Here is an 18,346-nt window from a genome sequence, read left to right as displayed (position 1 = left end):
TCTCTGGAGGTCCCTTCCAACCCCTACGATTCTGTGATTCTGTGATTCTGTAACATCCCTAGTCCTGTTTTTTCTTGTTACTGATGTTCATGAGATGCTTCTCTTAATAACTTTACTGTATGTAATACTAATTAATACTGTTAATGTTTTCCATCCTGTTTGTAGGTCTCTAACATAACAATATGGAGTGCAGAGAAGGAAGTGTGACCCTACAGTTCTCCTGTACTGTTAGATAGCTAGAATAACAAAGAGGGAACAGTGTTTAAAAAAGCTACATCCACCAAAACAAAACAGCAGGAACACATTTCCTACTGTTATCTAAATGTGTTCTTCCCACATGCACCACTCCAGGGAAGTATTATCTTGTACAGCATCTTTTCCTGTACTTGCCTCTTGTTTCTTCCTACTATCACTGTCACAGAATCACAGAATGGCCAGGGTTGGAAGGGACCTCAATGATCACGAATCTCCAACCCCCCTGCCACATGCAGGGCCACCAACCTCCCCATTTAATGCTAGACCAGGCTACCTAGGGCCCCATCCAACCTGGCCTTGAACACCCCCAGGGACGGGGCATCCACAACCTCCCTGGGCAGCCTGTTCCAGCACCTCCCTACTCTCTCTGTAAGGAACTTCCCCCTGACATCCAACCTCAATCTTCCCTCCCTCAACTTAAAACCATTTCCCCTTGTCCTGCAGTTATCTACCCTTTCAAAGAGTGGATTCCCCTCCCGCTGTTAGTAGGCTCCCTTTAGGTTCCGAAAGGTTGCAGTGAGGTCACCCTGCATCCTTCTTTTCTGCAGGCTGAACAAGCCCAGCTCAGCCCAGCTATCACAAAGCAGAAGGAACATGGTGAGCTTGGAACACGTCTGGAAGAGAAGTTCCTTCAAAAAAGTCATTCATGCAAACCTGATGTTTTCTTAAGTCAGTGGTGCTAAAGATCAAAGCTTATTAAATAAAGATGTTTATTTTTTAGGTTAAGAGATCTGTTGAAGCGTTCTGGATGCCTCATCAGAACTAGGTGTGTGTGTATTTTTCTCCCCTCTTGCAATGCTCAGAAAAAAAACCTCATTCTGAATTAGTTCTTTTTTGAGACTAGCCTGATTTTTTTGTGTGTGTAATCTTGCTGGCAATTGTTCTACCTTCTGAGGCAGTACCAAATACCTGCAGTGGATAACTGCAGTGTCTTCAGTGGCTCAGTCACTAGCATCAATTTGAATGGTACAGCTGAGTTTATCAGGCAGCTTAGTGCATGCTGGGAAATGATTCTTGGGATTCTTCTTTACAGAGATTGCTTGCAGAGCAGAATGGACTTCACAAAGCCATTTTTCTTTGTTCTTTAATAATGAGATTTGTTCTTTAATAATGAGATTTAAGGTGCAGTTCTGTGTTTCCGAAATACAATAAAGTAGCACAATTAATCTAGTCTACAGATCTGTGTGATATTTGCTTTTGCTAACTGGCCAGAGCACGAGTAGCACAGCAGGTGTATGCACCTGAGCAGTGGAATCTAATGGGACTGAGTGGCTCACAAGTTGGAATTTCCAGTCTGCATAAAATTGTGCATTTCCATTATATTTTTCCTTTAAAACCAGGGTTTTAGATTGGTGTGTGGCTGTGCCTTTTGGACAAGAGTAGACATACCTCCCTCAGTACAAACCTGGACGTACTGTGGGAGTATGAAAGGAATTTATGTGCACGCTGCTGAGGAGGCTTGAGTAAGGAAGTACTGTGCAGCTTAATTGCTCACTAACATGTCTTCAGCAAATATGGCCCTGAATGTCTGTGCAATTACCCAAAACTTTCTCCAGTACAACGTACCTTAGAGAATTGCCCTGGAATGGATTACAACAGCTGTGCCTGCACCCATGCTCAGCTGGAGTCTCTTCCTGCGTGAGCATGTCTGTGCATTTTGAGATATACAGCAGGATCAGCTGAATGCCTCTTTTTCCTCCAGGTCCATTAACTCAGTTGATCTGCTAATTAGGTCACTGAGAAAATCAAGGATACAAAGAACTGGATTGAGTGTTCACAAATCGGCTCCTGCATGTAATTGTAGTTTTTTAGCTTAATTTGTCTTAAGCAGTTTTTGATATCTCTGAGAATGTTACCCATAAAAAGGCAGTCTGCGTGTCAGGCAAACAAGTCATAGAACACTTGAATATTTTGAGCTGCTTGGGTGCAGCATTTGGTATTTCTCACTACAAAAAAGGAGAATGTGACTTGTCCCTCAGTTAACAGTTCCTCTGTTTATGCCTTCATGATCAGAGAATAGCAGAAGTATCCTGCAGGAACCCTTTTGAAGAGAGGACAACACACTGAAATGATCCACAGTGCTAACATTGTGCTTCAGAATGACCCTTGCTCTTAGCCCATAAAAATCCGGTGCATTAGAAGAGAACAGACTTGATGAAGGTGGAGAGAGGAGTGACTGCAGAGTCCATCTCTTTGTTTTCTGCTTAAATAAAAGTGTTCCGTTGACCACAGAAGCAGGAGTGCAACCTGACATGCAAAGGTATTTAATCTGCTTTTGGTGGGTTTGAATGTATTTCGTCTATAAGAGAATATGCTATATATGTGCACAGGTAGGATTGAGTGCATCTGCATTCATCTACAATTTGAGAGAGATAATGGACCGTAGGAGCACTTCAGGGCATTGCTACTTGGCAAGAACACACGTACTCGAAGGCAAACAAATTTGCTCAATATTTTTATGAGTCTCTGAGCTCAGCTGGTTCTGGCAGAGATGACTTAATCCAGAGAGGCAGTAGGGGAGAGCTCGTTCCAACTTTCCCTTTATTTGGGAAATGGAACATGAGTAATGTCTTCCCAGACAGGAGGGAGCCAATGCGGCCTCCCTGCCATGCGCAGCATGTCACACTGCATCTCTTGTGTCCCTCCACTGCACCATCTAGTGCAGCTCCCTCGTATGGCATAACCATAGTGTGAAACACAATTGTCTCTGGTGCAGCCATTTCAGCACAACCGCTTTGTACACTGTGGAATAGCAAATAAAGTAATAATCAGTCTCATAATAAATGCTATACTTACACTATAGGATTGCACTGAATTTATCATGAGCTGATGGTATATGTTAAATACAAATGTACTAACTTCCCAGAACCTTAGAGAAGTTAGAATTCTTTGTAAAATAGTAATTTCCCCTCCAAACATTCAGGTTAGTGCCCAGCACAAATTCTTCATGATTCAGTGCTTAAGGTTGAAAGGCCTCATCGTTTACTTGTGTCAGAAATCTCAGGAAAATGGTCGTTTACTCAGATGAGCGAAGTCTAGAAATTGTGGCTAAGATTCTGCTGCACAGGTGAAACCAAGCTGCAACAAAGTCTGCAGGTAGGTGAGCATTTAGGCAACTGCAGACTAACAAGTTTCACCATGTCTCCTTTTTGTCTGGCCTTTTGGTCTTGATTGTTCTCCGTTCTGTTCACCTGAAGATATAACTGCTTTTTCAAGTTTTCAAATTACAGTGTGGCCTCTACCTATGTGATCACATTCAAATGGTCTCACTACCTCTCTCTTCTTTTATAGTCTTTGCAACTAGACCATACCAACTTTATATAGAATTCATTGGCTGATACATGTTAACAATGCCAACTAATCTGTTCTGAGCTTATGAATGTATCATTTGTACTGAGCATGCCTTTATTGCATGCAAAACTGAGCTGGAGACCAAGTGATTTCCATCTCAGTCTTCTTCCTGAGCTAGCAGTAATTCTTGGAATCCTGATATCTCCAAAATATACGGAGAATTTTTAGTTTGGAGTTTTCTAGCATTCTTATTATCAGCTGAGAGCTGGCATATGAGATGGTGAAAACAAAACTATGTACTTTTAAAAAAGGAATTGTTTTTCCAAAAAAGCAGAACAGGAAAAATACGAATCTTTAAACTACTCAACATTAAAAAAAAAAAAAAGAGGAGAAACTGATATGAAAAGCCTTTATTTTAAGGATAAAAAGTTGTATTTTAATTACTTCAAAATGTAAAATAATTAAATGTATACCTTACTTTACTGAAGTATATCTTACTTTACATACAGGTGCATAATTATTTTCCTCAGGATTTCAGGATGATGAGAAAACTGAAACATCATCTGAAAGTGCTGACAAAATATATCTGGCACAGTATGTTGAAGAATGGCTTTTTATAGCATTTCAGGCCTCACTGACTTTAACTTGACTGCTGAAAACGAGGAGGTAACAGCCATATTGTGCTTTGCCTCTATATATTTGCACTTGGAGCACAGAGGGAAAAGACAAGCTCAAGCATGTTTGGTGCTGGCTCATTATAGAGTATAGCCTCACCCGGAGACCAGGGAAACATGTGAAAGGACTGGGAGTAGCCATAGGCCCTAGACAACATCATCTGTGAAAGATGTTTTTCCCTTTTAAGAGGAATTCCTTCCTTCTGGGTGTAAAAGAAAGGATGTAGAGATATTATGAGTCTACCGTAACTCTCTCCCTCGGGTTCCCCCAGCGGAAGGTTGGCTTCATCTATCTGATGGGAAAATTAGCTCTGAAACAGGACCCTAGTTTTAGCTGGCCTCTATTTTCATGTATTCATTGATGTCATTCTGTTTTATGTGAAACTGTTGAGTTGGCTTGGCTTTGTTTTGTTGTTCTTTTGTCCGAATGATTTCACATCCTTGGAGGAAAAGACTATCCATAATACTGATAGAGCATCATCTCTAAAATAAATGGAGGTTTGTGAGGCACCTGAAATAAATGTGAAGAGCATGCCTAGAAGAGATTTAGTAACAGCTGTACAGCACTGAAGTTCGTACAAACAATGTAAGAGATGACATTTTAAACTTGGTTTCAGTTTGAAGCATCTCTGTTTTACAAACTGGTCTTCAGTCAAGTTCTGTTACTGGTAGTAACAAGGCACTGCAGTGTGTTTGCACAGGGGGTGAATTGGCAGAGAATTTGACCTTAACACTAAGAAATGGAGAAGTTATGTTCACAAGATCTCCTTGTATGTGTGTAGGAAGGGGAATAGGAATAAATACGTAGTGTCCCTTTAAGATCTACCCTAATCAATCTGTGATGCTTGTTAATGTGATGTTGTGATTAAAAGCTGTGATTCCTCCTTCATTTTTTCTATTCACCTCGTCTCACAAAGCCTGTTTCTTTGTATGGCAGAAGTCCCTACAAACTGATCCCCAGATAATTTATGCCATGAAATAAATTGCTATACATACAAATATAGAAAAGAACAAACACAGTGTGCAAGCAGGTAGAGAGGATGGGAAGAGATGAAGATAAGGCACACTGCCAGCATTGTTTGGGGGAGAAGGGATATTGTCAGTTCTGTGGTCCTGGCTGCTGCTGCTGCTGTGATGTGAGCTGCTGTGGGGACAGGATGCTGCACTTCTCTGTGTCCCTGCTCCACGTGCTGCTGGGGGCTGTGTGCTGCCGTTGTCACAAACAGGAGAGCTCATAAGATGCTGTTGTCTGCATCCTCCTCCTCCCAGCTCTAATATGTCTCAGTGAGAATGGATTTTGTTTGTTTTGTGCTGCTAAGATTTCAGAATGTTCCAACCCTTCTGACTGGATTTGAGAGGTGTTGTTTAAGGGGGAATTCCACCGCTGTCTCAAAAACAGTCATTTGCTGTATCCTGAGCTGACCCTTCCTGAGCATATTACATCAAGTCTGAAAAATTTTGCTGCAGGAGGGCAGCAGCCTATTCCTTTCTTAGAAATGGTTTCATCTATTCCTTGCTGCTTGCTTAATAACCTTTTGCTACTTGAACTGCCCTTTCTCCCAGATTATTTTTTCATTGCTTCCCCTGGGGTCTGACTATGAGCTGAGTTTATAAAAGACTTCCAAATGAGAAGAAAAAAACCTCCAGATATTTTAACAATCTTGTTTGAGTAAATAAAAATAACATTGTGTTCGATTAGCCAATTGCAATTGTTTAAAGAACAGAATGCCAAATACTTCTTTGTAAACCTTTCATTAGCAGCAGCATTACTGCTGTAACAGAATATGATCCTTTCCTGAGCCTCACAGACTACCTGCATCCTCATATTTATTCAAACCACTGCTGGATGGGCTTTGTAAGTGTTGTAGGGCTAATCCCTGTGGTTCCTTGATTATGAGCATGTGCAGAGCAGCCGAAGGTACAGTCGCGCATGTAGAGCTAACAGACACACAGACTTGCCTTGCAATGCCATGTTTGTGCATGTGTTTCTACAACTAAGAAGGGAACAGGGAGCCTGCCTGCCTTGCTGACTTGTCTGATGTTTTCTTGTTTCTGTTTCAGCATTGAGGATAAATCCTTCAACACCACAGCTTTAGCAGAGTAAGTCAACACTTTAAAGATGTGCCTTATTTTTAAATAAGAGTGGTAGAAAATAATTGTAAGTATTGTGTGAGAGGTCCCCAGCTTTCTCTCACATATTTTGATTCAGGTTTTTCTTAATCTAAGTATATTATTGAGACTCTGAAAAAAATTGCATAAAACAGCTGCCTTTAGATTTTGTGAGACCATTTAGAAATAAAGCACTTTTCTGGGTGGATATAAATTTGATGTACATCACAAATGTTTAAATGCATGATTTCAGTGTAGGATAAATCTCCTGTGAATTTATTGCTCATTTCTGGTACTGATGATCTTGACAAACACAAGTGTGTCAGAACGCATGCTCTGTATTTCCTGCATGTGTTAGTAGGAAAAACAATTCTTTAAAAACATTTTGGAAAAAAAAAAAAAAAAAGACAACAAACACAAAAGCATCATTAGGCAGACCAAAAACATTGTTCCTTTGTAATTATTTCCACAAAATCATTGAAAAGGTTTTCATCTTCATTGTGATCATAAGGATATATGCATTGATTTTGTTGTTGTTATAAAGAGACAACAGAAGAGGGTGAGGACATTAGAAAGTTACAAAGACAAAGTCTTAATGGAGGATGACAAATGAAATGGTCTTTTTAAATTCCAGTTTAAAACACTGCAATTTAGATATTCTCTGTGTTATTCTGCATGCTTTTGATTGTTTCAAAAGCTTTTAGGGAAGACTCTTTAGCAGTAATGTACCAAGCAGTATCTTAGGAAGGAAGTGATTTATAGATCTGTTTGTATATTAGATGAGTTTTACCCTGCTAAAATGCCCATAATTTAAAAAAACCTAGCTGGACTGTGATCTGTTTGCTTAAGTGTCATGGGAATGCATTCTAAAAGCAGGCCAAGCTGTAATTTAGTTTGAGCTATCACTCAGTTTTGTCAAAATCACTAAAGGAAAAGGTAAGAAATGTTTATTGAGGAGGTCTAAATAATTTTTTCTGTCCTATATTCTTTGCCTTGCTTTATTTGATATTTTACATTACTTGCTCTTTCTGTGTGATTGTGTTAAATATGGGAAGATTTAATGGAAGATAATAAATCACAAAATCATTTTGAATTGTTGCCGCATGTCCCTGTTATTTAAGTGGTGAACTGTGGTATGTAAAATTCATAAAAGACTATCCAGATTTCAGATAGTATATATATCTACATATATATATATATATTACACACATATATATATGTCTTCTTTCCTTTGCACTGTCCCCTGACATCCATCTGTGTTTCCCACAGAGATTCCCCTGGCATGGCCTGGTGCTGCCTGCCTCACCCTTGAGGTTTTCTGGGACATGAATGTGATGGTTTTGCTTTGTGTGATCATTAAGACAAGGGCAGAAAGGCTGAGTGTGTGGCATCGCTGGGGAAAGGGAGGGGAGAGGGATGCAGGCAGTGCTGTGTGAAGCAGAGAGGCAGCAGCGTGGAAGAGCTGGACTGTTGTCTGAAGGCTGAATCTCCTCATTTAAGCTGTTGTTGGTTTTGTTCCAGAGCCTTTAATTCCTAATCTTATCTTACCAAATATAGAAGTAGAAACATGCTTTTAGAAAACAAAGCAGACAGACAACATCATTCAAAACGCACTGTCCAACTTGGTTTCCAAAGTTGATTTCCCTAGATCCTGTTTAAAGCCTGCCCCCAAAGCCTGTTTTTGAGAACTGTAGAGAACACAGAATTCTTACAGACTTCAACACTCATTGTTTGTGCTGTGACATATCTGAAAATAGATTTCTTCTATTTAGTAGAATAAAGAGGGATCTTGCCATGCAACAGTAGGCATTCATATTTGACTTTTTCTGTCTTTGCTTGTGGTAAAGGCTGGATGATATAAAACCAGTGAAACAATACTTTCAGGAACATATCTCCAGATAAGGCAAGTGCCTGGGGCTGCTGTGTTCCCAGCAAGCCATGCGTGCAGCCTGGTGGAGAAATTGTTCACATGAACATCGTAAAGGTCAAGTTTGGAAAAGGAAGCAGTTTTCCAGCTGTACTGAAATGGTTGCTATTGAAAGGTGAAAATGGAAAAAAAAATTAAAAAGACATTCCCACTAAACAGTCTCTGGAATACAAAGGCACTGCTAGGGAGACAGAGCAAAGTCCGTGTAGATCGGGATCCCACTCTTCATGTCAATGGCCAATGTCCTGCCCATTGTAAACTTCAACCCCTGTAGATTTATGCCTTGAAGATGTACTGGTTACTGGTTTATGATTTGATGTTTCAGGATTGAGTAAGATGCTGCTGCAGTTTTTCTGTTGGTGACAACTCCATTTAGTCCACATGGCCACAAACTTTTTAAAAAAATGTATCAAACTCTTGCATATCCCTTTAGCTGTTATATACAGCTGAAGTTGCACAGCGAGGTTTAGAAATGAGAGGAGAGGAGCGTGAACATGTGTGCTCATATGCACAAACTGGTGTCAAGAACACATAAGCTGCATTTCTTAATGAAACCAAGGTGAAAACACTCTGTGCTTTCATGGTGACCATTTTCATTATATCATGAATTCGTCTTTTAAAAAGTCCTACTACAGTCTTGGCCTTAAGCAGCGTCTTTGTGTGAGCGAGTTTTGTCAGTTAATATTTATCCTTGCTGATAGAAAAAATTCTATTCACCCTTTCATATTTAGTGCTTCTGAACTTCCCCACGATCTTTTTCATTGCATGATGGCCACTGTCTTCTCTGATTCATTAGTGCTAATCTTTTCTATCTACTGGTATCTTGTTCGTCAAATACATTTTGTCATGCTCAGTTGGACTATTTGTAACTTGTCTTCATTTATGACAGTACTAGATGCTTACTTAGGCTTTCTGCTTCTCCAGCTCACCCTTATTACAGCCAGCAGAGAGCAGGTGATCCCTTGGCATACTTGTCCAAGTTAAGGAGTACTCACACAAATACGCACACAAGGACTTGGCTGTGTTCAGTTGCCCACCATCCTTCCAGAGGAAAGGGGATAACTGCACCCACTACAGGAATGTTATGTGATCAGGTGGAACATGCAACTGTAGGTATATATTCCAGTTGCATGCAGCAAATACTTTTATCCAGATGCTGATCTATTCAGGAAGTGAACACTTGAGTGTCCCTTTAAATAATTTCTGCAGCAGTCAGGCTTTTGATAAAGACTGGCAGAAGACTGGTGGGGAAGAGGAATATATTAAAAACCTTACCATCAAATTGCAATGCAGAGCTATGAAATTATCACTTAATGTGCTCTGTCCTAAGCTGGGCAGCTCTTCTAAAAATTTAATAAGTCAGCAGAAGTACAGCCTGCTTCTCCTATAATGAAGAGATTCTTCTGCCAGCTGACTTCCAGTGATCCAGGCCTACTTAGTGCCTGCACCCTGTGAGTATGAACTGAGGGTGAGGGGAGGGCCCCAAGTTTTCCCCAGAAATAATAACTGGGGAGGGTATGTTCTTATTTGTTGGGAGTGTGTGCAAATTAATACATGTATATTTATTGGAAGAAAAGTTGGTTTTTGGCTTTGCAGTTGTTTAATTCTTTAAAGTTAGTGCCCTGTATACTGTTCATCACTGGTATTTTGCATATTTAACCAGAAATTCTGTTTTATTATGCAGTCCTAGGGCAATTGCGCTGTTTTTTACCTAATAGGATGGAATTGATTATGATTCTTCATGTGTTTAAAAAAATTCTGACAGTTCCCTTTTAAAGATTAATTATCATTTTGTAGTTTATTTGGGGATTCCTTTCCCTGCTGCTCAGAGCACATGGAATGACTGCTCTACTGCTGCTAACGTTTTTGTGAGTCTGGGAGAAATTGTCTCTAATTATTATTGTGTTACATGAAGCATACTTTAAGAAATTAGAACTCAGACTTTCTTGTAATTTTCCCAGTAACTTCTGAGTTCTTTGTCACTGATACTTTCAGCTGACTGAAAAATGTATGCCGAACTGTGTACACTTAACATTTCAAATCCTTTTTTTCCTCTGAGATTTAGACTTAAAGATTTACATTAGTGGAGAAGCTGTGGCATGAAAAGAAACCAGCCAAGGTGTGAGAAAATGAAATGTGTTTATGCTTAGTTTGAGCTGCACGGTCATGATCATTGAAAGCTAAATTTCTGCAGTAGCAGAAATTACTTATCAGCAATTATTTTGTATCCATTTCCAAGGTGTGATGAGGATTCAGATTCTGTTTGTGGAGCTCACGCAGCCAGTTCCAGCCCCAGGTATTCTACTGCAAATTTTGTCTGAAATACACTGGCAACAAGTAAAACTGCCAGAGTGCATCTTTTAAATCATTAGAAAGAAACCTTTATTATCAAGAGAATGCATAATCTCTAAGGTATTATCTGCTACAGCTATTGTTAGTTGTGGGAAGTGCATTTTTGTAGTAGATATTTATGTATTTATGTATAAACGGTATAAGAATTAAATGTTTTTATATAACTAAACATATTATGTTCTATGTTTCTTAACTTAAAATCACATTAGTTTCATTCAGGTGCAGCTCTGATGCTATTACAGTGAATTCTTCTGTACAGCACCCAATACAAAGCAATAATAAGTGGAGCTGTATAACTGTGCAAGGATATACACATTAAAGAATTCTTGTGGGGGAAAAAAAGAATCCTTCACGCTAATTTAACTGAAGTATTCTTGACATATGAGTCTCTCATGGCTATGCCCGTCTGTTAATTGCTAGAGGATGCAACATAACCTTTTGGAAAGGTTCTTTAAATCAGACAATACCTTAAAATTAGCAACACTTCACATTGTTGGAATGCCTATAGGATATAAAGCAACCTACCCTGTAACAACTGCCTTGGAGGACACTTGCAGAAAGCGTGGGCAGCAATGGTTTTAAGTCTGTAAACACCCTGCAAGCATCCATCTGGATGCTGTTGGGTCACAGATGGAAAGCGAGTTTGGCAGCTCAGAATCCTTAGGTTAAAATGTTGTATTAGCAAGATAGCATTTCTTTAAGAAAAACCAAAAACTAAGGGCATTTTAATTCAGTTACCCCCCTAGAATCCCTTGGTTGTGTTAGTTTCACACCAGGAAAGAGCTAATTTATCAGTTAACCCTTATTTGACCAGCTAAAGCTAACCTCTAGATTCCCCCAACAAACTAAGCAGCAGCTGGGGACTTCAAAGCAGTAGTGCCCATCTGCTCATCCTGCCAGCTGCACAGGCAGTCTTGTGTCCCACTTCAGGGTTGCTCCTCATGGAATACATTAATCTGCCAAAGATTGGGTTGGCTGGGTGCAGATAAGGACACAGGGTCTTCTTCAGGGCAGATTTTCACCCTGTAGAGTAGGCGAAGTTCAGTGATTTCCAGAGTATCCATGAACAATGTCTATTGAAACCAGTAGATGTGCTGTTACGAAGGGGGACCTTTCTGCAAACTGGTAGCACATTTTAAATATTCCTTTTACCCAAACATCTCCCCTACTTTGTGTGTAACCTCCCTTGCTTTCTGTAAAAGCCCTCAAAATATGAGGAAGAAAGTGTTAGAAGGGAAGTCTGACTGTAGGGAGAAATTACTCTACATACCATCATTTATATGGGATTATAAATCAGTGTGAAGCACTGGACAGGGAGGGGTCTGATGCATGAACAAGTTTCAGGTTTTATTTGGGGAGTATGAAATGTAGCACTGAGGGCAAAGAGTGCCTCCGAAATGAGTCTTATTCAAATGTCTCCCGAACTGAATAGATAATAATATGAATGGTAGTTTAACTTGTGAATTTTCAATAAACAGTAGCCTCTTATAATCATTTTACTAACATATGCAGTGTTTGTTTGGTGTGTAATAACAGCCTCATAAAATTAAACCACCATGAGTAGCTAAGTTCTTGTTGCTGTTCTTCATAATGTTTTGACAGGTGTCTGAAGTCCTGTCTGACGGATTTCATTTTAATTCTCTTGCAGAGATGATGATAACAAAGAAAATTATCCAGACAACACAGCTATCTTAGAAGAAAGGTGGCTGTCTTTGCAAGATACTCAGCAGCACAAGGAGCAGGCTTTGAAGCCTGACATGGGCAACTTAAAGCTAAGAAAGCCTAAGCCTGTCTCAAAGTTAGAAAATGGAAAAGGCCATGAGGAAAGTCAGGTAAAGACTGAATTTACTGATGTTTGAGCAAACACTCATTTTGAAAATGCAAACTGAAAATGAAAACTGAAATCCGTGATGTGATTACGGTTCTACAGTAATCTACTCCAGTTTTCAGGGACCTGGAGTTCTGTGGCACTCCTGTAATGATAGACAATTTCTTGGAGGCAGGGAATTGCAGAGAAGTTGCAGGTGTTGTCAGAAGTGAGTAGAGAGCATATCTCTAGAAATACAAATCTCTTCAGATTACCTGACTACTTGATTAGATTCTTTCTGTTTTTTTTGAATGAGAATCTCTTACAGTAGTATTTTGTCTGTGGAAAGGTTTGATATGTCTTATTTTCTGTTTTTCTAAAGCTTAAATAATACATGAATTCCAGAAGACTACAGAATCTAGTACTACTGCACTGCCCATGGGTTTCTTTGGCATGAGCTGAGGGGAGGAGAAATGTAATTTTTCTAAAAGCTACAAAAAAAAGAAGAAAAAGGGTATAAACGAAGAAGCCTCTGCAGCTGATGGTTCATGTACATTGCTGCACTGACTCCAGATTTACCACCCTAAAGCATTTCCTGGTAGTGCTTCTGTTCCCTCCTGGTACTTCCCAAGTTGTGTCTCATGTGCAGTGTAAAGGATTGAGCTCTCCTGCAGGTTTCAGTCTTCAGCCAAAAATATTCTCATGACTGGGACCACTGATGTTAACTTTGGCATACTGGCAGCCTGTAGCAGAGACAAGGCTTGTGAGATGTCTGTAGTTCATCTCTTCTTTCATGTTTGGTCTATTTGGCTGTTTTTTTCTCTTCTTGTTTGTGGATGGAAATTTGTAGAGAGCTTTCTGAAGTGCTTTGAACCCTTCACAGACCAGGAGTGATTATGGTCCTTTTTTTCTTTTCTAATTTAGAATGAGAATTCATTGTTTAGGATGGCATGCCTTTCATTCAAGATGAGGAATGCCTTTTTGGATCCTGAAACAAAATCAAAAGCCAATAACATCCTAGTGGCATTACCAGATTCTCTTTCAGAATATTGGTATCAGCTCTTCCCTAATCTTGCGTGCTTTTTCTGGAGTTTATCCCCAAGTTAAGTAATAAAGTACTAACTTCTGCATTTTTTTTTTTTTTTTAAGTTTTGTGGATGTATTGTATTATTAGGAAATATTATGTAGGCTGCAGGTAGGTGAGATATATGTGCTCACTGGTAGATAAATGATTGTAAATTTTGCCCTATGAAGGGCAAATGGAGACAAAGAGTTGTGAGGAAGTCATAAGAAAGGGCATAATCTGAGTCATAGAACATCTCTTGTTCTTTCAACTACCTCTGAGTCTCCTGTCTGACCCCTTCCTAAGTATGTCACGCCTGCATCTCTCACTCAGTGACAGCTAACACAGCACAGATTTGCTGCTCCATAGTATTTTACATGTCCTAAAGATGTTAAATGAAAGTATCTTCTTTCTTGGGAAACTTTTTGTTCATATATTTAGACTGTCATAAAATACCAGTGCAACTCAGATTTGCAGTCTCAGGAATAAAACACAGGGTCAGGGAAGTAATTTTCTAGGGCTTAAATTTGGAAAAACAAGATGTTTAACATGCCTGTGAAAAACAAGGCTCTGCTTGCAGAAGTGCTCTGGAAAGTGTTTGTTTTCTGTGTGGAGTTTCTCGCTGGGATCCTTGCTGTGTTGTGACCTTCAAAACCTTATTGCAGTCCTTAATTTTAGTTGGTCATATCTGCCTCTCTCCATTTTGAAGCTGAAAGTGATTTCAGCTCTTGTTTATGTATATGTAGTTGTTACCTGGAAAAGTGGACCAGATCGATGCTTTGAAAAACTGTGCAACTGTATATGTGTATTTCCTTTCGTGAAACACCTTGCCTCTAAGCCATTCTCTGAGATAAATAACGTACATACAAGTAGCTGATATCAAGCTGACAATAATGTTACAAAATGTGTTGTAAAAGAAAACTATGATGCACTGCAAATGGTGACTAAACTGTTCATCCTCATTTTTCCGGGATTATTGATACAGAGCACTTTTTCAATGGACTCTTCACTTCCCTAAAAGAAGTTTTCTGTGACATCAAAACCAGAATGTGGCAATATTGCAGTGACAGTATCTTTTTAAAAGATGTTGCCCTGATAAGCCAAGAGTGTTTTCTACTCACAGCTATGTGCTGCTATAAGTTTTAGAAAATAATCTCCTTAAAATCAGAAGAGACTTCTGGTAAATAAGTTTGCTGCATGTATGGAAAGGATTTAAATCTGTTTGAATGGAAAACAAGTTGGTGTGTGTTTCTCCTGGAGAGAATCCGGGTAATTTCTATTGTAAAAAGGACACTCAGCAGGAACAGGCGTATGTACTCAAGTAGAGGAAGATGGCCAGCATGGGGATCTGGGGCTTCACAAGGCTCATGGTGTGCTGAAGTGTGATGTTTGTGCCTGCTTTTTATGACACAAGTGTAATATTGTGTTCACGTAGCCTAGATATTTCTGACTAAAAGGTTATTGAATTTGCTGTGATGATTACCAGGACAAAATCTAATATAAGTTCAATACCAGATGACTTCAGCTGACCAAATATCAACTGATACAAAAATATTAAAGAAAAGCTGTTCCTTGGATACAGTATGTAGTTATTTCTTCGGAGGCTAGAGCTGGGTGTGGTGTTAGGAGCTGGATGTGGGGGGATCTGTAACCTTTTCAAAGTACTGAAACAGAGGCAGGCTGCTGGAATGTGGTTCTGCCTTAGTATTCCAGCTACTCGGGTTCACCTTTACTGTTGTTTTCAAGAACTTTTCTTTTTTTTATTAGATCTGCAGCATTGATCTATAGAATATCAAATTATATAGGTATTTTTGTGCTTCAAGATATAAAGAAGCATATATTCAGAACATCCTTTGGGGATCAAGTGTGAGGACAAAAGGCAAGGAATGGTGTTTTCTCCTACCACTCATCTTTGGTGCACAATGATCATAGAATCATAGAATCACCAAGGTTGGAATAGACCTACAAGATCATCCAGTTCAGTCATCACCAATAGTTCTCTCTACCCTCAACACAACGTTGTGTCCCTCAACACTTCCAGGGTCAGTGACTCCACCACCTCCCTGGGCAGCTCATTCCAGTGCCTGACCACTCTTTCAGAGAAGTAGTATTTCCTAACGTCCAGCCTAAATCTCCCCTGGTGCAGCTTGAAGCCATTCCCTCTAGTCCTATCACCAGTTACACGAGAGAAGAGGTTGACCCCCCAGCTCGCTACAACCTCCCTTCAGGTAGTTATAGAGAGCAATAAGGTCTCTCCTGAGCTTCCTCTTCTCCAGGCTAAACAAACCCAGCTCCTTCAGCCGCTCCTCATAAGGCCTGTGCTCCAGACCCCTCACCAAATTTGCTAGCATTTTTTTGAACCCACTCCAGAGCCTCAATGTCTTTCTTGCAGAGAGGTGCTCAAAACTAGACACAGTACTCGAGGTGCAGCCTCACCAGAGCTGAGTGCTGAGGTATGATCACTTCTCTGCTCCTGCTGGCTGCACTATTTCTGATACAAGCCTTTATGCCTTTTGACCTTCTTGGCCACCTGGGCACACTGGTGGCTCATGGTTCAGCCAAGCATCAATCAGTATCCCCAGGTCCATTTCCTCTACACATCTTCCAGCAACTCTTCCCCAAGCCTGTAGCACTGCCTGGTGTTGTTGTGGCCAAAGTGTAGGACCTGGCATTTGGTCTTGATGAACCTCATTTCATTGGCTTCAACCCAGCTCTCCAGCCTGAGACGGTGCTCTCAATTTATGAGTATATGGTATGTATTTTGCTGAAGCAAATTTTCCACTTGAATGCAGTTTTGGTTTTACACATTAACCGGACTGAATTTCTTTGACAGATTAACTTAAATAGCCTAACGTTAAAAAGATTGTTAAGATAAGCTTCCATAGTACCCACAGTTCTATTTTTATCGGTATTAATAGCTGTTGTGATCAACTTTTGAATCCAAGCACATCTAAACATGAATATTTATGCCTCTGTAAATGCACTATGGACATAACCCGTGGCTGGACACACATGATGTATCTTAGAGGTAGCACATGACTTGCTGCCTCTCAAGTACCTTACAGTGTGATGGTGACTGCTGCCTCTTTCTGGAAATAGATTTCAACGTTATTTTTATAGATCTCATAGGCCAAGTTGGAGAAATTAATGTTCTCTAATTCAATAAATATCCTGGTAGTTTATAAGAGGACATGGGCTAAAATAAACTGTAATAGTATAGTTAAAATGTCATCACAAAGAGGAAGTAAAAGGCCAGTGATCGTTTTTTTAATTAATTTCGACCAGATCATTTTACGTATTCCTTTAGTCCTCCAACTTCAATTTTGAGAGGCAGTTCCTGAGAGGAGAATGCTTAGGCAACTTCCTTAAATTATAAAACTTTTAATAAAATTTACAGTTTTAAAAAAGTGTAATTTACTTTTATTTAAGTAGCGTATCTCTAAGCAAGCTTCATTCATAATATTTAAAGATGGAACAGACTACAGAAATAATAATAATAATAATAAAAAAGCAATGATGGTTTTTGCAGATGTAGAATGACCCCAGACTCCAAGTTCCCATCCAAGTGGTCCTACCCATGTTCAGACATTCAAGCTTCTAACTAAGCTTTGAAAATGAAGCAAAATCAGAAATGTTTTAACAGAGGAAGTGAATGCTTTTCTTTTGCAAAGCACTCTGTATTTCAGTTTGGAAACAATTAGAATAAAATATTGACTGATAAAAACTAATAAAGAAGAAAGAAAAAAAACCACCAAATCTAATTTAATTTTCAAACAATTTCATTAACTTACCTGTTGGCAATGCAAAAGAGATATTATAACCCATTTTATAGGTAAGGGAATTAAGACATGCTGAATAACTTGGCATACCTATATAATTGGTATTTGGCATTTTGAAGTAAAAGGCATATCTTTCTAATTTCTAGTTCTGGCCTCAGTTTGTTGGACTTTTTTATTTTCTGTATGGCAATGTGGCTGATATGAGTTTTTTTCTCAGACTTTCACTAAGAGTAAGTAATATCAATTTAAATGTATATTTAAACAAAAAATATGGACCACTGTGTGTAGCACCTCTTAACTCACATTCTGACGTCTGTTATCTAATACACAACAAATGGCTTACAATCGCTTCTTGTCTGCTTTGGCTACAAGAAGTGTTTTTCTGAGAATGAAGATGCTGCTTTATTTAAAACCTTTCTATGTTTTCCAACTGTTTCCAGATTAGTAGCAAAAAATAACAATGATCTACAAATCAGAATCCAGTTTCATGGACCTCTTTCTTTCTTAAAGCAAAATATTCAGCTTCATTTGATCTGTACTGACAGGACATAGAATATTGTTATTGTTTCCTTCAGGAGCTGGAGAGTTCATTGCCAGGCCTCTCAGAGCGGCAAGGGAAGGCAGGATCCTCAGCTAATGACTGTGCGTGGAATGTGGATTTTAGATGCCAGGAAGCTGTTGTGAGATTTCAGCCAAGGTAAGCTTTGGGATAAGAGAATGCATTTCACTTCTAATTAACTGTAGGAAAGGCTAATTCATTTGCTGCCTGCTATATAAGATATTCAGACTCCTGTCTCCCATTGGCAGTTGTATTCTGTATTTATATGCCAAGAACTGTTTGGAGAAAATGAAAGGGATGAAGATAAGAATGCAAATTTCATCCACCTTTAAATCCCCTATATTACAAGCATCCTTGCTTCAGAAATTTCTGTTCCTCTGTGCCAAGTTTCAAAATTATCTCAACTCTTTTTTTTTTTTTTTTCCTGTTTTTTCCCAGTGCTGACTTGCCTCACTTTCTCAGAGCTGTTTTCTCACTGAGAAATGGAAATGTGAAGCAACATACCTGATTTTGGTATGGGCGTACATTTA

At 39.3% G+C, this 18,346-nt stretch overlaps 1 protein-coding gene across 1 annotated transcript in view; it reads left to right on the top strand.

Annotated features, from left to right (window-relative positions):
* The first annotated feature begins 6,258 nt into the window (after positions 1-6,258).
* FAM13C (family with sequence similarity 13 member C) overlaps positions 6,259-18,346 on the top strand; it is a 43,949-nt gene continuing 31,861 nt past the window's right edge. Inside the window, exons 1-3 of the mRNA XM_090144832.1 lie at positions 6,259-6,320; positions 12,257-12,440; positions 17,833-17,954. Of these exons, the coding sequence (XP_090000958.1) occupies positions 6,259-6,320; positions 12,257-12,440; positions 17,833-17,954 (368 nt within the window). The remainder of the gene's footprint in view (positions 6,321-12,256; positions 12,441-17,832; positions 17,955-18,346) is intronic.

The sequence above is a fragment of the Phasianus colchicus genome, chromosome 8 (genome assembly GCF_987193195.1).
Source record: "Phasianus colchicus chromosome 8, bPhaCol1.hap1.1, whole genome shotgun sequence".
Classification (NCBI taxonomy): domain Eukaryota; kingdom Metazoa; phylum Chordata; class Aves; order Galliformes; family Phasianidae; genus Phasianus; species Phasianus colchicus.
This window is presented reverse-complemented; position numbering and strand designations above follow the sequence as displayed.